At 37.1% G+C, this 21,810-nt stretch overlaps 4 protein-coding genes across 6 annotated transcripts in view; 2 read left to right on the top strand and 2 right to left on the bottom strand.

The window, feature by feature from the left end:
- Nucleotides 1–3: 3 nt before the first annotated feature.
- LOC113211322 (zinc finger-containing ubiquitin peptidase 1-like) lies at nucleotides 4–4,423 on the top strand. 2 transcript variants are annotated; one of them, XM_026429662.2, is made up of 11 exons: nucleotides 4–106; nucleotides 536–805; nucleotides 894–990; nucleotides 1,074–1,408; nucleotides 1,535–1,673; nucleotides 1,808–2,083; nucleotides 2,165–2,288; nucleotides 2,375–2,641; nucleotides 2,747–2,874; nucleotides 2,956–3,176; nucleotides 3,271–4,423. In XM_026429662.2, the coding sequence occupies exons 2-11, from the start codon at nucleotides 554–556 to the stop codon at nucleotides 3,304–3,306; spliced, it is 1,875 nt and encodes a 624-aa protein (XP_026285447.1). In that variant the 5' UTR covers nucleotides 4–106; nucleotides 536–553; the 3' UTR covers nucleotides 3,307–4,423. The 2 variants fall into 2 exon arrangements, with proteins under 2 accessions (XP_026285447.1, XP_026285446.1); XM_026429661.2 differs by having other exon boundaries at nucleotides 22–398.
- On the bottom strand, nucleotides 4,337–7,809 carry LOC113211323 (uncharacterized). Its single transcript, XM_026429665.2, has 2 exons — nucleotides 7,567–7,809; nucleotides 4,337–7,264 (listed from the first exon to the last, which is right to left on the bottom strand). Exon 2 carries the CDS (start codon nucleotides 7,262–7,264, stop codon nucleotides 5,693–5,695), a length of 1,572 nt encoding a protein of 523 aa, XP_026285450.1. The 5' UTR covers nucleotides 7,567–7,809; the 3' UTR covers nucleotides 4,337–5,692.
- Nucleotides 7,810–8,429: 620 nt separating this feature from the next.
- LOC113211328 (Golgi-specific brefeldin A-resistance guanine nucleotide exchange factor 1) lies at nucleotides 8,430–19,207 on the top strand. The gene is made up of 37 exons (XM_026429671.2): nucleotides 8,430–8,724; nucleotides 9,039–9,138; nucleotides 9,215–9,313; nucleotides 9,398–9,516; nucleotides 9,640–9,748; nucleotides 9,837–9,943; nucleotides 10,020–10,161; nucleotides 10,267–10,349; nucleotides 10,421–10,679; nucleotides 10,773–10,964; nucleotides 11,049–11,263; nucleotides 11,338–11,515; nucleotides 11,606–11,721; nucleotides 11,814–11,964; nucleotides 12,055–12,182; nucleotides 12,261–12,463; nucleotides 12,550–12,673; nucleotides 12,779–12,987; nucleotides 13,068–13,304; nucleotides 13,401–13,500; nucleotides 13,598–13,774; nucleotides 13,862–14,122; nucleotides 14,273–14,388; nucleotides 14,490–14,649; nucleotides 14,741–14,972; nucleotides 15,043–15,239; nucleotides 15,350–15,575; nucleotides 15,700–15,899; nucleotides 15,983–16,141; nucleotides 16,228–16,434; nucleotides 16,530–16,643; nucleotides 16,728–16,893; nucleotides 17,017–17,434; nucleotides 17,520–17,613; nucleotides 17,702–18,001; nucleotides 18,096–18,138; nucleotides 18,272–19,207. The coding sequence occupies exons 1-37, from the start codon at nucleotides 8,623–8,625 to the stop codon at nucleotides 18,382–18,384; spliced, it is 6,156 nt and encodes a 2,051-aa protein (XP_026285456.1). The 5' UTR covers nucleotides 8,430–8,622; the 3' UTR covers nucleotides 18,385–19,207.
- Nucleotides 19,208–19,235: 28 nt separating this feature from the next.
- Nucleotides 19,236–21,810, bottom strand: part of LOC113211330 (glutamate dehydrogenase, mitochondrial) — an 8,182-nt gene continuing 5,607 nt past the window's right edge. For both annotated transcript variants that reach the window (XM_026429672.2, XM_052264910.1), the window contains exons 3-9: nucleotides 21,509–21,595; nucleotides 21,238–21,425; nucleotides 21,017–21,133; nucleotides 20,764–20,925; nucleotides 20,478–20,682; nucleotides 20,240–20,394; nucleotides 19,236–20,154 (exon numbers count right to left, since the gene is read on the bottom strand). In XM_026429672.2, the coding sequence (XP_026285457.1) occupies nucleotides 20,038–20,154; nucleotides 20,240–20,394; nucleotides 20,478–20,682; nucleotides 20,764–20,925; nucleotides 21,017–21,133; nucleotides 21,238–21,425; nucleotides 21,509–21,595 (1,031 nt within the window). In that variant the 3' untranslated portion in view covers nucleotides 19,236–20,037. The remainder of the gene's footprint in view (nucleotides 20,155–20,239; nucleotides 20,395–20,477; nucleotides 20,683–20,763; nucleotides 20,926–21,016; nucleotides 21,134–21,237; nucleotides 21,426–21,508; nucleotides 21,596–21,810) is intronic.

The raw sequence follows: 21,810 nt of genomic DNA, 5'->3' as shown, positions 1-21,810 counted from the left end.
AGTTGGTACTGCGCATACTGCAGTGAGGGGCGCGGGGGAAGATCAAAGAGGCTGTGAAATATTCAACTGCATAGAGAGTCATGCTCCAAAGTTGTCAGGTTAATTGGTAATGTTTATATTTTTAATAAAAAATAAACAGAGTGTTCAGCTTTCCTTTTGTTTTCGAGTTTTTGCCCAGTCTCTTAGAAATAGGGTGTCACAAACTCCGGTAGATGACACATTTCTAGTAACACTATAATAGAATCTTAACCTGCACTGGAGAGCTACAATTTCGACAACATGTAGACTTTTAGAGTTGAAACGATGATATACCATACATTCTGAATGGAACCTACTTCAGCAAGATCTCCATATGGTTTACTATTAATTTTCTTTCTACTCACTATAAACGCTGCGAGGTTTGTTTGTATTTTAGTATTTATAATGCGTGTATTGATTCCCTTTTTGGACATAGAACATTCTATAGTTTTCTGTTTATTTGTACTCTTTTCTAGCCAAACGTATCTTATATGTATTATTTGCTCTGTTGTTGCAGGGGATATGACTTGTCAGAATGGCTGATCAAAGGCCTGACTCAAATCATTCATGTGAAATATGTGGTTTAGATGGTTTGTCAGATGAAAGTCTAAGGTCTCATATGGCAAATAACCATCTGGAGGGGGCTGCAACCTGTCCATTCTGTGACTTAGGTGATATCACTCCCAAAGAAATGATGATTCATGTCAACAGTGCCCATTTGGATTATTTAACACCTGACAATGAATCAATCTCCTTCATTGATGAAGATGATGACGATAGTCCCTATGTAAGTACTTTTTATTGTTCCACTGGTGGAAACACTAATTGTATTGAGTTTCACTCTAATTTTTAAAATATTTTCTGTGCGTTTTCAGGACAACTCAAAAGATCAAAACTCCTCTGCCTATGCAACAAAGCCAAATCAGTGTACTTCCATTGTTGAGCCTTGTGCAAGCTCCAGTGCTTTTTCAGGTGACTACATAAGACTATCTAAATCCATGTTCATCTTATTTTTAAAATCGAGATATACATCTGAAATTTTGTTAAAATTTCAGGGCATTTTCCCGGCCTGACTGGTGGATGGGGTGAACATGGCCCTGGTTCTCCTTTACGTAAAAAGTTAGCTCTTCAACTGAATTCTGATACACCCCCTGCTCAGCTGTTACAATGTCCTTTGTGTCAATTTTCTAATGTGTCAGCCTCCGTGCTTGAAGAACATGTCAATCGCGAACATTTAGATCCACTCAGTCCAAGTCCTGTTGAAGTTAGAAGTGAAGCACTGGTAGAGAAATCTTTAGACTGTCCACTTTGCATCGAAAAGTTTCAATCTTCTACTGAGTTAGAGAGGCATGTGAATTTCAGTCATCAAGACATTCTCAGTCCTCAAAAGGTGACCTGTTCAGCAAATTATTTGTTGTTGATCCTAAATGCATTACAGTTTCAGTAAAACTACGTCTTTTGAAACAAGTTTGAAAACAACAACAAAACTTTTGATACTATTTTATACTTTTCACAGCCTGTGGCCAACAATGAAGCAAGTTGCAGTGGTAAAAGAAATGGGATAACGAATGAAGGCTGTCCTCTTTGCAAAATGGCTAACTTTGCTTCTGATCGTGATTTGGCCTTGCACTTAGAGGAGCACTACAAGAGAAGTGGTAATTCCCTCTACAAATGTACCTCATTTTTCTTTTTATCAGTTCTATGAAAACTTCAATTTAAACATCTTCTCAAGACATTCCACTTTACTTGCTTCCACACATTTCATTTTCATAACTTAAATTTTTTTCAGACACAACTCCTGATCTCAGTTCAGATCAACTTCTGGCTAGAGCTGTTGAACAGCAAGAGAAAGATAATCGGCGACTGCAGGAGCAAAAGGAATTTGATATGTTAAGAGCTCAGTATGGTATGGATAACCAGGGCAATTTTAAGGAGCAGAGTTTAACTAACATGCAAAGGGCTGTTTGTTCTGGGGAATTAACCATTACTGATTATTATGAAAGACAAATGGAATTAAGAATGGCTGAAAATTGTGGCATCGATGATCAATCATCATGTACAAAAGGTAAAATTTTGAGAGGAAAAGGTACATTTTTCTTTACTTGTGCACACAGATAGTTACTAATTGATCTATTATGTATTTCAGGTATCATTCAAAAGATTCATACACTCAGTTCAATGTCCAAAAATGTTGTGCGCACCTATGTGTGCAGTAGAATTGATCATTATGCCTCAACATACGGAGACAAAGGTTGGGGTTGTGGGTACAGGTATGTATGCCTTGAGTTAGGCAACGATACACTATAGGCTTCTGATTTTTATCCTTCTAATCAAAATATGAATTTGTTTTGACTAGAAATATGCAAATGATGATATCATCCCTAACGCATCATACTAAATACAATGACCTAATGTATCGAGAAGATGGAGGGCTCCTCGGTATAAGTGCCAATCAGCGCCATGCTGTGCCTTCCATTTCTCGACTGCAGAAACATATTGAGTGGGCCTGGAGCAATGGGTTTGATGCTCAGGGGTGTGATCAACTTGGTAGGAAGCTATTCAACACCAGGAAGTGGATTGGTGCCACTGAAATGATGACATTATTGGCTTCAATGCGTATACGGTAGGTATTGTTGCTATTTCAGTGGCTACAAATTTTTCCATCTGTGTAAGTTTAATTTTTTCTGATAAATGGACAATAGTGTCTATCAAAGTAATCTTCTTACAGGTGTGAACTTATTGACTTTCACCGCCCTACAAGCTCTGATGGTAGTCATCCACAACTGTTTAATTGGATACTACAATACTTTCAAAAAACAGATGACTTTAAACCACCATTGTATCTTCAGCACCAAGGTAATAGTGAAAGTAGTGTCAGAATTTATACTTTCTCTAACAACTCTGGCAAATTGCTCATCTCAAATTCATTTTTAATAGGTCATAGCAGAACTGTAGTGGGAATTGAAGTTCTACCAAACAGCTTAAACTTACTTGTGTTGGATCCTAGTCATGCTCCTCGACAGATGGCACAGCTCTGTGACACAGGGTCTGGAATGAATGCTATGCGCATGATAAGAAAGGGATCAGGTACTATGCGAGCTCGCCAGTACCAGCTTGTGACTGTCACTGGGGTTATGCAATCGGAGCAAGAATTACAGGTATTGTCACTTTTTTTTCTGTCATCCTAATCAATTTGTTTCTTATGAATCTCTCTGGGAATTCAACTAAGAAGTTCACATTATTTGTCAACAGCGGAGTAAAAGTCTTGTTTCCACTAAAATACCATGATTAATGGCATGGAGTGGATATAGAAGATCAATTTAAAACTACTGCTTTTGACCTGTGGCTGGAAAGTTGGAAGGAAGAAGAAACTGTAATTGCTTGGTGTTTAGGAGCTTTTTAATTCAAACTATTGTCTACCCTAAAAGACACTACATTTTTTGCACAATTCTGATGTGAACATTTCCACAGAGTAGGCAAAATTCTTTCATTTTTTTTCTTTTTAAGTATAAGTAATGTGTCATAATGCATACTGCCGGTATCCCAGGACTACTTCTGGAAATCTCATTGCCTGTGATAAATTTGCTTTAGTTACACCCATTTTTATTATTTTTTTTATCTGATGTGCTTGTATTTGCTCTTGTTTGAGTTCCACATTGCTAGCTTAGTTTAGTATTTTGGTATGTTAAGTTAAAGATCCTGTACTAGCTCAGATAAAACAGGTATTTTTCTTATTAGATGTTACTTATGTTTATTTTTAGTAAATCCATCTTGTCACTTCTAAAACTTTGTGTACAACTTATATACCATTGCCTATATTAAGTCCGGCATCTCCAGGGTCTGCTTTTGAGGCAATCGTCCACTCTCCACAAATTTCACCAAAGTGTCAATTATGTCTAGGTGTCTGCTAGGTCAGACTGTTTCATTGCATGATTCTTTTAAAATTTTTGTTTGGTGCTGTGTGGTAAGGTTTTGCATCAGTAGAAAGTCAATGCACATGTTGCTTAGCCACAAGACCTTTTTTCAACAAAATGACTCTTGAAGATAAAATGTTACTGTGGTGGTAGCAAAAAAAAACAAAAAACACTGCTTCATTCATCACAATAGCTCTATTTTTGCACTCCTACGTAAGAATGAATTATGCAATTATCTATAGTGTTTGTGTTGAGGGAAGGATTTTATCAAGTTTGAATATGATTTGTTGTGTATTTCTTGAAGACACAGTCTCCAAGAATGTGAGTTGTGTTGGCACAAAATGTGTATATTTAAGCTAATATGCCGACAGTTCCCTGTTCTTCCAGAAATTAATTCACAAGAATTCCTGTTTATGTGCTCTTCAACACCTGAATTTTCTTTAATGATATTGATATTGTACATCTGCAATAAAATGTGAACTGAAAACAAAGTTTACATTCTTACTTGATAAGAAACTTTTATCAATCTTCAATTGATCAAGGAATGAAATTTCTAATTTAAAAGAGTCATTTTGACTACTAAACTTAGAGAAAATTTCCAATCTAAACTTTACTGTTAAAAGTTATTGGTCAACGGAAACAAACAAAAGCTTGCAAATGATCACACCTACATGGATGTTAAATTAAATAAAATAGAAAAAGATGCAATCAGTGATTGAGCTTTGCATCAATAGCTCTTCAGTCAGATTTGTAAAAGTGAATAGCAGACAAGGTCATCACATATAAATGATGGCTTTATAAGAATGTAACACTAAATTACTAGAGAACCCCCAATGTGAGGTCATAAATACAAGTTTTAAAATAGCTTGGATACTACCAACAACAATGAGAGAAAAGTATAATAGCCTCATCTTTAAAACACACCAAAAAGAAATCAAAATACATGAAATTACAAAAGTTTAGTTTGGAAATGACTGCATTATATTAACAAATCTACCTAAAGTTAGAGTTAAAACAGTTACAGTATCACATCCTCCTCCTTTGTCTAATGGCACATCAGATGCAATAGGAAGGTATTATGTCTCAGTGAGAGCCTACGTATTTAAAAAAAAAAAATGAAAAAAAAAATGCATACATTAGGTTCTGAAAAAATAAGAATAGACTGGTTAAGGAGGCCACAATCATACAGCAATGGTTGTTAATGGGAATAACCTTACATGACAAAATCCTTTCGTATGTAGATATAAGTATACAATATGGTCCACTATCTCAATAAGTCCTTATCTTTACAGATCCCTTAAAATCAATGACAAAAGTATTGATGGAGTTATGTTATCTCTAATTCATCTACCAATATAAGCTAGTGGAGAATCAGGCTAAAACATTTTGTTAGAAAAGTCCACACTTTAGCAAAATAAAAACGAATCACAACTCAATACATAGAAACCCACGCAAAGGTACATCATAAACAGAGTGAAAAATTCAATTTTTAGATTTGCTTACAAAAGAGGAATAAAATAATGATTAATGGTGGGTATAGAAACAAACATGGAGGTATTGATTGATATTAAAATAGGTAACATAAAGTTGCATAGAAAATTGAACATGTTGCTATGCAAAGGCTATGCCTTACTTTTCAAGGGACACATGTATTGATATGGCCAGTTAAAAATATTTTGCTGATAAATCACCCATTCATCTCAGATTAATATTGTAACAAAAGTCTTCAGAGAAAAACAAAACAAAACAAAACGAACTACCTAAAGTTCTTGACAGGCTAAAGCACTCAGGCCCTTTTTCTGGATAGCAACAGCAACAGCAGCATCCATGAATTCAAAGTGACCAAATGTTGGTGAATTTCTCCCACTGGACTGTGATGCAATAGAAATAACACCTGCTTCAAGGTCTGGTGATGAGGTTGATTGAGATGAAGATGTAAAACTACTTTTTGAATCTTCATCAGTTGAGTCAACACACCTGCGCTTTGAAAAGCTGGAATTAACACTCTCTTTGCCTTGCCTTTTCTTACAAATCTCATCCTCAGTACCAATTATTCTCAAATGTTCCCGCTGGGAAATAAGGGAGGGAATTTTATTTTTTTCATCTGATCTACTTGAGTTACTGGATTGCCGTGCAACTAAAGAATCAGAGATTTCAAGAGCAACATTTGAGATTGATGTGGAACACATGCTAGATTGAGAAACACCATTCACTTTAGGAATAGGTGAATGCATACATTTACAGGAAGATGAAACACAGGTATCTTGAGTGCAACCAGCTTCTTCTTCATCATCATCATCACTGGTACTATCGCTGGTACGATCAGTTCCGTCAGCATCATACATTGGATGGCGTGATTGTTGATTTGGTCCCCAGGTGCTGGGTGAAGATGATGAACACTCTGTGGGAGAGCTAATTGTATATCTATACTGGCTAGATACATCAGATATTGACTGGAGAGTGTGCCTTTGAAGACCATGACTTTGAATGGCTGAAAGAATCCCCTCATTTTCAACACTTTCATCTTCCTCCTCTTCCTCCCCACTATCATCATCTGCGCGAGGGAAATTAATAGAGCTCAAAACATCATCTAAATCAGAATCAGGAGCAGACTCAAGGCTAGGATTAAATCCCATTTCCTCAAGAACACAATTTATAGTATTGTCCATGAAAGCTTTAGCAATTTGTCTTGTTTGCCACTTTCGAACATTCCAATCTGGATGCGAAGTGGGTAGCCTAGGTGTACTTGGTCTTTCTCCATCATGACTTAATGAGGCCCTCCTAATGTTTTCGTTGAATGTATCACAGACAACACAACTCACAGTAGTCGCACCTATCCTCAAGGGTGGTAATGGAGGATGTTGGCCTTCATTCGTTGAAGCAGTCCCAGGTTGAGCAGTTGGTGGATGACGATCACAGAAAGGTCCAATTCGCAAGGGTGGCAAAGATGGACGCTGGTCTTCAATGGTTAACTCAGACCCAGATTGAGTAGCAGGAGGATGATGTTCACATGGTGGTGGAGAATGTTCCATGTCTGTGATTGTTTCAAATGCAGATGTGTTGGAATTACGACTCATACTTTCTGTTACTGCTGAAGTGCTGTCAACTGACTGAGAACACACTGAACTTTCTCTTGATTCTGAATCACAATTGGAGTTTTTGAGATGGTAATTGCCTTTAATTTGCCACACAAACCGTGCTTTTTTCAAAGTTTTTAAGCTTGAATCTTCTACAGCATCATCTCTAGTTTCACAGATATCATCATCCAATGTGGCACATTTCTTCAAAGAGCTCATTGCATGACAGAATTCATGATTACCAGCTGCATTCATCTACAACAATAATAATAATCAAATAAAGACATAGAAAGACCAACGCAACTAAAGAAATCAAAACACAAATTTGGGAGATGGGGTATCGCATATCTATGGTACAGCTAGAGATAATGAAAAGAAGTACTGCTGATCAGAGAGGTAGGGTGAGGGTGAAATGCTTGTCATGATAATGGTAACAAGGAAATCTCTGATCATATTTAAGAGTGCAGTAAAGGGCACTAAGGAAACTGACCATGGCCTAGCAGAGCAATTGTTTATACGAAACATGTGAGGTACACTATTGTAAGTGGTTGAAATACCTTTCCATTGAGAGGGAATATGGATCAATATGCTTCAAAATGTTGGCAGAGAAAAGTCTATAAGCCATTTAAAACTCAAATATTTCTAAGAAATGTATTACTGCCAATATGTCGATTAGTTTACGAAAATCAGCTGTCAACAAGGATTTCTTTCACTGCCTTCTTGGTTACGTCATTTACATTAATTAATTCTTCCGCAATTCTTCTTGCACGGAAAATTTTCCTGTGGCCACAACCCCCAACTGATGAGTCCAACCTCACAAAACTAAAACTTTCGCAGAAAGTGTCGCTATTGCGAAACCCTGATAAAATAAAGTTTAAGCGAATATCAGTTAATACAAGATACAATGTTTCCGCATACTTTCACCACTTCTCCACGAACTGTTAATCCCCAAAGTGTCTATACCTGCATGAGGTTGGCTGCTCCTTCAATGTGACAGACTTAACAAGAAAAAAAAAATTTCTACAAATTTACAATTAATTTAGGGATTGTTGTGGTTAGCCGCACACTAACAAATCAGGAACAAAACTACGCTGCTACACAATCAACGACGCCTTTAAAGTTAATATCTAAGATGTGCAGAAACTCCGGAGGTTAGGGGGATTGGGATAATTTAGCGGGGTTTTCAAATTGCACACAAAGAAACTAGATTTGGGCATAGATTTGTTATGGAAGCAAAGTGAAGAAGTTGCCGAAGTTACCTCAGGCTTGTTCTTCTGTAGATCAAAGAAAGCCTCCGACCATGCGGCCCGTTCACGATCGCAGTTAAACTAGCACAAAACGGAAGAGAAACTACCTGTCCCTGGCTACGGTTTGGATTTCCCGCGACTCAGCACTATCACGAATGACGTCACATCTTCTGTATATTCGCCCCTGAATCTCTTCTGTGTGTGTGAAGTGAGTTAGTGTGAGTGTGTGTTTTTGTATGTGTGTGAGTAGTCGTGTTGGAAGAACAGACGTGCCATTACGGTAGAATTGACAGCTTGACGGTGTGCACAACAACATCAAATGTTCTGTTTCAAAGTGAAATAAGTGAGACACCACCATCTCCAACCATGGGGCTGCCTGGAAATGGAATTTACGTGGTGCAGGGGGAAATGTCCATCCTCCTCACGTCAATGAAAAGGGGCAACCGATGGTCCTCTCACTCGCATCAGGTACTGCAGACGACAATACCAAAGAGTCATTCGAATTAAAATTTTAAGAAAGACAAGTCCACTCTTGTACTGTCTTGTGTTGTAATTTCTTTCTTACTCTTTGTATTTCTTCAACATTCAAAAATCATTGTCTCATTATACATCTTAAATCCACTAACCATAGGGTTAGGACTTCTCCAAACAAAAAATAACAATAACAATAAGCTTATTAAATTGTACCATTGCTGTTAAGAGATATGAGTACCATTGAAAACATTTTACTTTCCCCTCTCTTTTAACCCCTTTTTAAGTGATGTCTTTTTTTTTATGAACAGGGTGATGAAAATGATAGTCTAATCCGATTATTTATAAAGTTAAAAGAATTACTCAACCAAGTTAGCGATTTGCATCAGCTTGATCCTAATAATTATTTTGGTAAGTGGACAATTCCATAACTAGCATACATTAATTGTGAATTTTGTATTAAAATCATAACTCGTGTTGCTTCCAGATCCATTTCTGGAAGTTATCAGATCTGAAGAGACTACAGGACCTGTGACAAGTCTAGCCCTTGCATCTGTTGCTAAATTTCTCTCTTACAATTTGCTGGGTAAGATTTCACTATTTTCTGAAGAATAAACAATTCAAAGCCAATAACAGCCCTCCTAACAAATTTATTCTTCTCTACTTTTAGATTCGACAAATAAAACAGTTCCAACATGTGTGGAAAATATTGCAGATGCTGTAACACATGCCCGTTTTGTTGGAACAGACACTGCTAGTGATGGAGATGTGTTGATGAAAATCCTCCAGGTAGGTGTTCATGCCAAATGCCAATTTCTAAATCAAATAATATCCTAATGACTTGACATCAATATTTAAATCAAACTAAGCTACTAACTCAATGTATTTTTTTCTGTTTCCTTCCTCTTCAAGGTTTTGAGGACACTGATGTTGTCTCCTGTTGGTTATCTGCTGAGCAATGAAAGCGCTTGTGAAATCATGCTAAGCTGTTTTCGTATCTGTTTTGAGATGCGCTTAGATGGTAAGTATACCTATTAAGTTGTTGACATTTCTGATCATTTTGTTAGCTGTAGCAAGCTGATCACTCTTGATTTTTAAATTTTTACTAGAATTGCTGAGGCGTTCAGCTGAGCACTGTTTAAAAGATTTGGTCCAACTGGTCTTTACACGGTTGCCTGAGTTTTCTGAAAATCAGCATATTCGGATGAGTATAAAGGTAATATTACCCGTTAGTTGCATCCATTTTGTGTATTATTTAATTCTTTTATTTAAAATTCTATTTAATTTTTTAGAAGCTTAAAATGAGAACAGGAGTTGTGGATCAAAATTCATCACGAGCATCAAAACGAAAAGGCCGCTCTATTACTCACAGTAAGCATGGTCATCATAAATCAGCATTAAGTCAACCTCCTGATTCCTCGCATTCAACAACTGGTAATGATTCAGAAATTCTTTCTTCTTTGATCATTCTAGGTTTTTGATACTTCATTTCATCTTAAACTTGTTTTGATCCCTTTTTTTTCCCTCTTCTTGGAGCAGTTGACAAAAGTCAGACTTCTAAGGATTCTGTCCTTCCTAGTTCAGCAGATCTCAATCAGAAAGGAAGTAATCCAGCTGCTGAGGTACATATTAATGTGTTATATGCAAAGATTTTTTTAAAACTGTATTTTTAACAATTAACTTTTGTTTGAAGCCTCAGGATGGAACTCCAGTTAAAGATAATCCTCCCGAACAAAGTCTCATGTCAGCTGCAGATGCAGACTCTTTGCCAACTGGAACGACCGAGAGTGGTTTTTGTAGTGTTAGTGGAAGTGTTAGTAGTTGTGAGTCTTCCGGTGAAGGACAGACTTGTGTCGAAGTTCAGAGTAATGAGGCTTCAAACTCACAGTCTATTGCTGTTGGTGAATTTAATGAGGAGAAGCCATCAGACGAGAACTCAGAGTTGGTAGCAGGTAAGATAGAGCTGACTAAACATTTTATTATATGGAAATGCCTACTAGCATTATCTAGAAATTAACTTATTTTGTCTTTGCTTCTGAATACAGAGAACTCACCTTCTTCCAATAAAGAGTCAGGGGAAATTTCTAGTAATCCTACAGAATGCAGTTCTCAAGAGAAACAGCCAAATCCAAATGGAAAAACTGACACACAAAGTTCTCCAGGCAAGCAGCAGCCAACCTACATTAATCCACAAGGTGTCCGGTTTACTACTGTTGAAGAAGAGGATTCAGAGGGAGGTATGCTTCAATTCAATCTAATCCATTGAATAGGATCTAATGAATTTGTTTTAGCAGTGTTTGAAATAGTGCATTTAATTCCAGCTCCTCTGTTACCTTATGGTGTTGAATGTGTTCGTGAACTGTTTCGCTTCCTCATCTCTCTCTGTAATCCAAATGACAAACAAAACTCTGAGAAAATGCTTCATATTGGCCTCACTCTGCTAACTGTTGCTTTAGAAGTAGGAGCAGATAGTATTGGCCAATACCAAACTCTTCTTGTCCTCGTGAGAGATGATCTCTGCAGGAATATATTTTCAGTAAGTACATTATGTGATGAGCCGTGGACTATTTTTATGGTCTCAGATCTTTAAAAATAATGTTTTGTTTACAGCTTTTGAATACAGAACGCATTCCTTTGCTAGCTGCCACATTAAGGGTCACATTTCTTCTCTTTGAGTCCTTGCGCACTCATCTCAAATTCCAACTTGAGCGATATTTGCTTCAGTTAGCTGATATGGTCACATCAGATTCTCCTAAAACATCTTATGAACACAAGGAACTTGCGCTGGGTATGGTTACATTTCTGCATTATGTGATCTGTTAAAATAACTGTCTAATAATTTATATTAATCTCCATTTAATCAATCCTATACTTTCAGAGTCTATTGTGCAGCTATGGCGAATACCAGGGCTTGTTACTGAACTCTACCTGAATTATGATTGTGACTTATACTGCTCGAATGTGTTTGAAGATTTGGCTAAGCTGCTGTCTAAGGTAAATTACATAATTTTCTGTGTGAGCTTTTGCGCATCTATTCTTGCTTTTGTTGTTGATCTACGAAACATTTAAAATTTTCTCTGTTACAGAACACTTTCCCTGTATCAGAGCTTTACAGCATACATTTACTCTCATTAGATGCCCTGCTGACTGTGATTGAGTCAATAGAAAGAAATTGTCATAGTAGGATGCAAAGTGAACATCAAGAATCAGCTGTGTCTGTAATTGCTCCTCGTTCTGGTATGAGCTTTATATTTTCTCATGGACTTATTTTCTGTGGTATTTTAATCTAATATTTTTTAGTATCCTAATTTTATGATATTTTTTTAGATGTCACTCAGGATACAACAGGTTCAGTTCCCTCAGCATCAATAACACCTGTCTCATCTGGCAGGTGCCATGTGTCACAAAACATTCCTACTCATGAGCAATTAATGGCTGTGAAGAGAAAGAAAAAGGTGTCATTTGCTGTTCATGATCATTGCTAATTTACTTCATTTGATGAAGAGAAATATAATTTTGTGTCTCTTTTCTAGTTGCTCGCAACAGGTACCGAACATTTCAACTCCAAAGCTAAAAAGGGCATCCAATATCTTCAGGAGCACCACCTTCTTGCAACTCCATTAGACACTTCTGAAGTTGTGCATTTTCTTCGCGAAAATCCTCGCCTTGACAAGAAAATGATCGGAGAGTATATTAGTAATCGTGAGAACCTTGCTGTTCTTGATAGTTTTGTTAAGTAAGTTTATGGTACTTCATGTTGATTCCATTTTAATTCTCAAATATGATCTGGCCTTATGCTATTAACATATATTTTCATGACAGCTCATTTGACTTTGCTGATACACGTATTGATGATGCCTTACGCCAGTACTTAGAGGTCTTCAGATTGCCTGGGGAATCACCACTTATATCTCTCCTTCTTGAACACTTTGCTGATCACTGGCATGTAAGTACTTTATGTAAATATTGGATATGAAATTGATTTGTTATGTTGATTTGTTATTATTATCATTATTGACGCATATTAATTGTGAACTCTATCTCTCAATAGAAAAGCAATGGGGAACCATTCGCAAATAATGATGCTGCCTTCACTCTTGCTTATGCTGTTATTATGTTAAATGTTGATCAACACAATTACAATGCCAAACGCCAAAACAATCCAATGACACCTGATGAGTTCAAAAGGAATTTGAAGAAAGTGAATGGTGGCAAAGATTTTGAAGAAGATATGTTGGACGAAATCTACACATCAATCAAGTAAGAGGCTAGTACTAGTAGTTTCACACATTAAATTAAAGTTCAAAAAATTCACTCGTCTGTTTTTCTTTTTTCTCAAGATCTTGTGAAATTGTCATGCCAGCTGAACAAACGGGCATTGTCAGAGAAAACTATCTTTGGAAAGTTTTGTTACGCCGCGGGGCTAGCAGAGATGGGGTCTTTATTCATGCCCCTGGTGGTCTATTTGACCATGATCTGTTCTCTCTCATTTGGGGTCCATCTGTGGCTGCCCTAAGTTTTATCTTTGACCGCAGTCAGGATCCTGTTGTTTATCAGAAGGCCATTTCAGGATTCTTGTAAGTTTTCAAAGAGAAGTTGAATTGAAATTGGTCCTAATCAATCATTTTTTGTACATGCTTATTTCTGAACTAATTAATTCTTGTTATCTGAAGGAAATGTGCGCTTATATCCGCGCATTACGGAATGAGTAATGATTTTGATAATCTAATTATTTCCTTGTGCAAATTTACAACACTAATAACTACTACTGAGGTATGTATGTACTCAGTGCATACAAAATATAGACCTTATTTTGTAAAATATTGCCATGATATTGTCACTCTTATACAATCCCTGTTATTATTTGCAGACTGTCGATTCACTTCCTGTCACTTTTGGAGCAAATACTAAGGCACAGTTGGTGACCAGCACAGTCTTTGGCCTTGCTCAGCGTCATGGAGATATATTACGCCATGGTTGGGCTAATGTACTTGAATGTTTACTACAACTTTACAAATGTAAATTGTTACCAAAAGCCTTGACAGAGGTAGCTAGCTCTCTTATTAAACTTTCTGATTGGGTTAAAATCTTTGATTAGAGTATATTACCTTAATTAAATGATATGCAATTTTAGGCTGAAGACTTTTTGGAAGCCAATGGTAAAATATCACTAATGAGGGAGGAAGCACCGTCACAGAAAATTGAGACGGGTCTTTTAAGTTCTCTTTATTCATACATTGCTCTGTCATCTGAACCTGCATCCCAGCGTATGATATCACAAGAAGATCAAGAACGTATACAGCAGGCGAGACGTTGTGTAAGAGAGTGCCACTTAGAGCATTTGATCACTGAATCAAAATTTCTCAGGGTTGATTCGTTGCAAGAGATGGTGAGGGTATGTATTTCATCCTTCTAAAAAAATTGTTTTTTTATTTTTGGTGTTTTTGGTGTATTGCAGTATTGTACATGATGATGTGATTTTGTTTTTCAATTATTTATGTTCCAAGCATGTCTGTAGATTTAATTACTATTATTTTTTACACAGGCCATTATTCTTGCTTCTCATGGGCCAGATGGCCATCCATTACTGGGAACATCACAGAATGAAAGCACAGCTATATTTTTCTTGGAGCTGTTGATAAAAGTTATTATTCAGAACAGGTAATTTCTTTGATCCTTGCTCTCTCCCTCTCTGAACCTAATCTGAGACAGCCTTTCCTTTTGGTCTTGCTCACAGCTGGCTGTGTACCTTTGTGTTGCAGAGACAGAGTTGCATCAGTATGGTGTAATGTCCGCGATTACATCTACAGTTTGTTGATGGGTGCTGCAGCCTGTGAGCATCCATTCTTAATGGAAAGATGTGTTGTTGGTCTTCTGAGGCTGGCCATAAGATTAATGCGCCGTGAGGAAATGAGTCCTGTTGTAAGATTTTTTTTAAACATTTTGCATACTGATAAAATTCTTCATGGTTGGTTAAAAAATCATAAATCATCAATGTAAATGACCATTCCAGATACTTCAATCTCTTCGTATGCTGCTACTTCTAAAGTGGGTTCCGCTCTCACGCGTATCCCGCAACGTTGCATATGGCATTCATGAGCTTTTAAAAACAAGTGCGGCAAATATTCACTCCGATGCTGACTGGTCTGTCATTTTCACATTATTAGAGGTGGTGGGTGCTGGAGCACCTGCACCTCGTGTCATAGGTGAATCCAGTGCTCAAGAGCTTCAATCTAATGATCAAGGTATGTTTCATTGAGAACAAAATTAATGTGTTGTGTATTGCTTGCTCATGCTAAATTACTGAAAATTTAGGAGCAAAATCTGATGGCGAGCTACAATTAGGATCTCAAGAAGACAGTGGGATAGGTACTGAACGAGGCTACACCTCTGACTCAGAGCTCAGCCGCAGCACCAGTAGTTTTCCCACTCAAAATCTTACTCAGCCTCTTAGTCCAACTATCAGTCCAGAACTTTCTCCAAGCAACACAAACAATGGTGGATGGATCCTGGTGAGTTGACCATACAATTTTATTTGATTGCAATTGAAAATTGCTAAAGCCAAGCTTTCTAGTGGATTTTAAGGAAATTATTAAAAATTGTGTTCTTGCTTATCAAATAGGTTGGTAGAGAGGGTGAGATACAACCTTTACCTATGAGGTCATTAAGGTCACCTGTGAATAGTCCTTCTTGGGACCGAGAGTTACATGCTCATGACCCCTATGCTCTAATAAAATGTTGTGAAAGTCTCACCTTCCTCGTGAGGGATGTTGCTCACATTACTCCATACAACTTTGAATATTGTGTACACTGCATTAGGACATTTGTAGAGGCGAGTTTGCATTCAAGTACGTATTCCATTGTATTTTGAGTAAATGTTTTTCTACAAAAGGACTCTAATCTGGGAAGCTGCATTCTGTCATTGTAAGAATTCTTTCTAATCGTTTTCAAATCCTCTCTTTGACATGACAGCTGACAAAAAGCTTTCTCGGAAACCTGGAAGCCATGCTAAAGATATTAATGCCAAACCTCGTAAGAAACTACCCAGTTTGAGAAGAAGAGAAGATCCAAACTCAGGAATTGCGCAGCGTAGGGCACGTAGTCCTCAAAACAATCCGTATGATGCTGATGAGAGTGATTCTGAAGAACTCTCCTCGGAATACCCAATCCAGGTTTGTGAAAATATCTTCTCTCTCATCCCTAGCCATCAACTATGAACTAGTTCAACTAAGAATCAAAATTTTGTTTTTTTCAGTTGTTGGATCTGATGCATACTCTACATACTCGCACAGCTCAGATATACCGTTGGTGGGCAGAAGAAAGTGGAGACGTTCAACAACCATCTCTCTGGACAGTTGGTTGGTGTCCTCTATTGCAAGGCATTGCTCGCCTGTGCTGTGATAGTCGTAAAGATGTGAGTAATTGTGGGAGGTCTCTGATCTGCATGAGTTTCTCTACAACAACAAAAATATAACTGAAAATAATTGGGTTTATGTTTAGGTGCGAATGAGTGCTATCACATACCTTCAAAGTGCTTTGTTGATGCACGACCTGCAAACATTGAGTGCACAAGAATGGGAGTCATGTTTCAGTAAGGTGTTATTCCCTCTCTTGGCTCGACTGTTAGAACCAGTCTGCCCTGGAGACCCATCTTGCAGAACTCGAGAAGAAGAAACCCGCATGCGTGGAGCCACACTGCTCAGCAAGGTAACATCATTATTTATAAAATAAAAATAAAAATTTATAAATGTTTATCATTCTTGTCAGTTTTAATTATGGAAAATTATTGTAATTACTTTCAGGTTTTCCTCCATCACTTGACACCCCTTCTTTCACTGCCTAATTTTACTCCTTTGTGGTTGACAATTTTGGACTTCCTTGACAAGTACATGCATTCAGACAACAGTGATTTACTGGTGAGTTGCCTAAATGTGAACATATTTCTTTCTTACAGTAAAATTTTGCCTTTATTCTACTTATTTCAATATTATTGTCTACAGCTGGAAGCAATTCCTGAAACATTAAAAAATATGCTTTTGGTGATGGACTCTGCAAGAGTGTTCTCTTCCCCTGATGGTTACTCCCCTTTGTGGACTGTAACATGGGAAAGGATAGACAGTTTCTTGCCATCACTGAAACAGGAGTTTATCAAGGCACATCCATCAGGTAGTAGCCACAAAGTGTTAAATAGTACTTGTTTTGCTCCTGTAGTGTTTTGTTTTCTGTTTCTTTTTTTTGTTTTTCTTTTTACAACTATTGAGTAACATAATTTTAAATATATTTCTTCAGAAAAAGCCAAATCTGTCTCTGAAGAGTTGCCTCATAGTCCAGATTATGAAGTTGTTCCAAATGAGCAAGAAGCATGGCTTCTTCAACGGCAACAGCAACAAAATTATCAGCAACATCTATCACAGCAAGTGCCTCAAACTCTACAGTCAGAACAGCAGCAGTTGCAACAGCATCAGCAGCCTGAACAGTGCCCACAAACAGAACAGGATCTCCATCAACAATCAGAACATCAGGAGCACGGTCATCCTTCTCAGCAGTCTTTCATTCAGGGGGAACAAGATTATAATCAACATGCAGTGGGCTTTACTCCAATTCAAGCAGCTGCTCCTACTTCAAACATTGACTCAAATATTCTACCACATCAGCCAATTCCTCTTCTTGGGCCAACACCCATAGTAGCTCCACCACCCATACAAGGGTAAGTGTCTTAATCAACGTTTATGTGACCAACATCGATAATATGTATTTGGTACTGTACAATTTTGTTTGTTTGTTTATTTCAGTGTCTCCAATAACGCTATCCTCCAGCCCCCCCTTTCATTACCAGCAGTTTCAGGATTCCCTTTGCATACTACTATGTTTCCTCACATGGGACAAGTGAGATAATTTATCCATATTTAATTAATGATACATTATATGAGATTTGTTAAAAGTCTAAGGTAACCTGTTTTTATAATTTTAACAGCTTGTGTCGACACCGATTACTGGGCCACCAATTACTACATCAACCAGTCCAGATCCAAATCAAAGTCAATTCGAACCACCAGGAAATACTCAGCCATTTTTAACTAACCAGTCTTCTCTTGGAATTACCCCTGAAGCTGTTCTAGAAGCATTTACACCAACACGTAGTGGTTCTGTGTTATCTGGTAGCTCCTTTGTCAGCAATCCTCCTTCTATTCCCAATCCAAATGAAGGAGGTATCATTTCTGCATCTCGTTACTTCTACCAGGATCAGTCTCCTTTATCATTTGCACCACCTGGGGTATGTTGTACATACATGACAGCTCATTTTTGAAATAGTATGAAGAAATGATTTGGTTTTTGTATTACAATACTTGCATGTATTTTGCTTACAGGCTTTTCAAGCACAAGTTTTAAATCCAGCCACTGCTACAACAGGTAAGATGAGAGCTTACTTACATTTTAAAAACTTTGGTGATGACATCTAATTAAATAGCTTTTTTTCTTTTTTCTTTTCAAAGTGCCCATGTTTAGTTTATTAGCTTATACCCCTTCTATTTTGTCTTCACAGTAATGGGAAATAAAGGAATTCTTCTAGAAGGAGCAAACATACCAACCCTTCCAATATTATCCTCTTTTGTATCTACTGAGCAGCCAAGTATTGAAGATCAGAAAGAGAGTTAATTTCTGTATTTTTACTTTCTACATGTTTGACTAATTTTTAAGCTGAAGCCAAATGTTTGTGTCCGTGTATTTTAATGTACTAGTTTTTGGTAGTTCATAAACTTATTAAATACCTCTCTATGTACACTCTTAAAAAATCTGCAATCAATGTTCAGGTTCAAGGAACTGACTCTGTTGCTGAATGAGTCAAAGGCAGCAGATTAAGAAAGTTCTAAAACTAACTGCTATACCGGTATGGTACATAGCTTTTATTACGAATTTATTCACCGTTTTGTGGTGTTTATGTAATTCTATGACTCCCAGCTAGCTTTGATTCCCAATTTCTTTGCATTTGACGCTCAGGGTATTAAACTTCATTATCAATTGTGTTGTCAAATAAAAATCTTTTGTTTTTTTTTTTCTTTCTGAAATTTATTTTTGTAATTTATTATTGTTACTGTGATTGGATTTTAGGAATAGACTTGTTTGCCTCATTCAGGGTTGCATTATAATTATTTTAGTGTTTTCAACTAGAATGAAACCTATCTGAAGTTGAAAAATCATGTAAGAATTAGAGTTGAGGCTTGAGGAAGAGCGGCTCATTCTCATGATTGAAGTGTCCTTTTTCCGTTTTGTTCATAAATTGATTGCAGATTGCTCTACAAAGACTTAGTCCATCCTATGAATGGAACATGTGCGCTTCCTTCATGGAATGAAGTTTATAAATGAAGTTTTGTAATATACAGTAAAGGAATATGTTTTAACATTTGTCACAATTGTTGTATAATTTTAAGTGTATCTATCTATACAGTTATAAAAATATAAATTTGTTTCAAAATAATAATTGTATTTTATTAATTGACAATAGGGGATTCATTAATTTCAGGACATAATCTTTATTGCTGAGGTGATCACAACTTTGATTTACATTTTCAGGTAAATTATGTTTAAAGCGGGAGAACGTGAAAAATATACAATGGAAAGGCTCAGTGTGCAAAATTCATGTTCTCCTTTACACAGAAAAGCTTGAACAAAAATCAAGGTAGTGTGCATGAAGATTAAATGCAATAACCAGAAGAGATTTCTAAAGACAAAACCGGGTAGATTCACATAGTATGTCATATTACAATAAAAATCACAATTCATAAAAGATAAGCGCTTTGATGCCATAACAAAAAGTTTATCTTCCCTTCATTCATACAACAATGCAAGATTCCAAGTACTCCCAACACAAAAAAATGTCCAAAATCCAGCGTCAAAAAAAGATAGATTAAAAAAAAAGTCGTTCAAATGTGTTTCAAAGACACAAACTGACACAGAATTAAAATTGATTTAAAATGAGAGATTTCAGGTCAATTTCTTAAGCAGCATTGCATCTAGAAATCTACAAGGATACAGTATACTGCTACAAACAGTGATTAGCCACAAATTCTAAACAACAGAAACACAGTAGCCAAGATATCAGGGAGTGAACTTAACCTTTTAGCACTCTACAAAATCAATACAAAAACCAGTAGTTAAAACTTAGTATAAAAATTTCCCAACATACAGCAGAATGATACTGATAAGGCTTTCATTCACTCCACACATAATTCATTTAAGTACACAGTTTTTACTGATATCTTTTTCACATGTAAATCCAATGCAGAGCTTCCTTAGTTAAACTTGGATTGCTCAGAACGCCAATCCTGCTTCCTTGTATGTAGTGTAGATTTTCTCAATTGAATTCACATATGCTGCTGTTCTGAGGTCCAAACCCAAGTTGTACTTCATGGCAGTCTTCATGATAGCCTGTAAACAGACAAAGAATTTCTTTAAAGAGATCTGTCCTAACATTTAGAACTGGAGAGATGTAGGTACGCTGTACGCTACATACCCTAGCTGATCGCTCCATGGTGTAGTCCAGACCAGAGTGCACAATGTCTTTCTCAGATGCTCCGGAGATTCTCTTTTGGAATGATTCTGATGGAGTGACTGGAATACGTCCACCAACACGCCCAAAACGCCTTTCAAGAGACTCTTGGACTGACTCTGTAGAAGTAGAACAACAAAATGAAAGACTTTGTGCCGTAGTTCAGAACAGAAAACTGTGAAAGGCACTTTAAGTAACTTACCCAACAAATGATAGTTAGATTCTCTTTCATACTTAAATGTAAGACGGCCATAAGACACATGGTTCAAATTTTTGAGCCACTCAAAGAATGAAACTGTGACACCACCAGCATTGATGTACAAGTCTGGGATAACCAAGATATTTCTATCGAGGAGAATTTTATCAGCAGCAGGTGTTGTTGGACCATTAGCAGCTTCGGCAATTATCTTGGAAATTTAAGAAAGAAAATGTTAGTGGAAGAAATAATCCCGTGGTAAAATACAGAAAAACATGGAGGATCAACTCACCTTAGCCTGAATTTTGTGGGCATTTTTGCTAGTAATCACTTTTTCCAAAGCTGCTGGTACAAAAATATCACATGGCTCATACATCAAATTTTCTCCTTCGTAAGGTTGAGCACCAGGGAAGCCTACAATGGATCCTGTGTCAATACGGTACTCTTCAAGTTGCTGGTGGAAGAAGTGAAAGCACAATTAATTCCAGAAGTGCATTGAAATGACAAGTTATGATTTCTCAAAGATTGCGAGGCTATTAACCAACCTTAGGATCAATGCCCTCTGGATTGTAAATAGTTCCATCACGTTCAATAACACCTATACAAGTTGCCCCAGCGCGGTGAAGGTACCTCATTGTGTGCAAGCCCACATTACCGAAACCCTGTAAAGTTTTCATATTACTTTAAGAAGCAAGCTGCTTGTAATAAAATTAACTAACATAAAAACCAAAGCAAAAAAGAAAAAGAAAAACACTTGTATCCTTACCTGGACAATGAAAGTCTTACCACCCCATCCAGGAGTAGTACCAATCATACTCATGTAGTTTGCCTCCATGATAAAGTTTTCTAGTCCGTGAAATACTCCACGACCAGTTGCTGAGATACGGCCATGAATGCCTCCCTGATTAATTGGCTTACCAGTAACACAGGCATGGGCATTGATGTCCAAGTGGCCTGGTTATATATGAAGAATTGTTATAAGGAAACAAAATTTAAATGTATGCTTGTCAGATAATATAACTGGGAACACAATTTACCAATAGTTTTTGCATAGGTGTCCGCAATCCAGGACATTTCTCTCTCCCCGGTTCCCATGTCTGGTGCAGGGACATCCACACCAGGCCCTGAAAAACAAAAACATAGATGTATGTCATGATAATAAAATGTAAAAAATACAAAGATGTGAATTTACAGCGTTTTACTTTGCACGCGCAACAGTATAGCGGGCTTGCCTACTCTCTCCGCCTGCAAGGCACCATCGTCCATGGGGCTCAAGGGCGTAGGCCAGCCCCAAGCCCCACTACACTGTTGCTCTTACACAAACACATTTATAACCCCC

This window comes from Frankliniella occidentalis, unplaced genomic scaffold, assembly GCF_000697945.3.
Source record: "Frankliniella occidentalis isolate FOCC.00 unplaced genomic scaffold, Focc_3.1 Scaffold22, whole genome shotgun sequence".
In the NCBI taxonomy this organism is placed as follows: Eukaryota; Metazoa; Arthropoda; class Insecta; order Thysanoptera; family Thripidae; genus Frankliniella; species Frankliniella occidentalis.
This window is presented reverse-complemented; position numbering and strand designations above follow the sequence as displayed.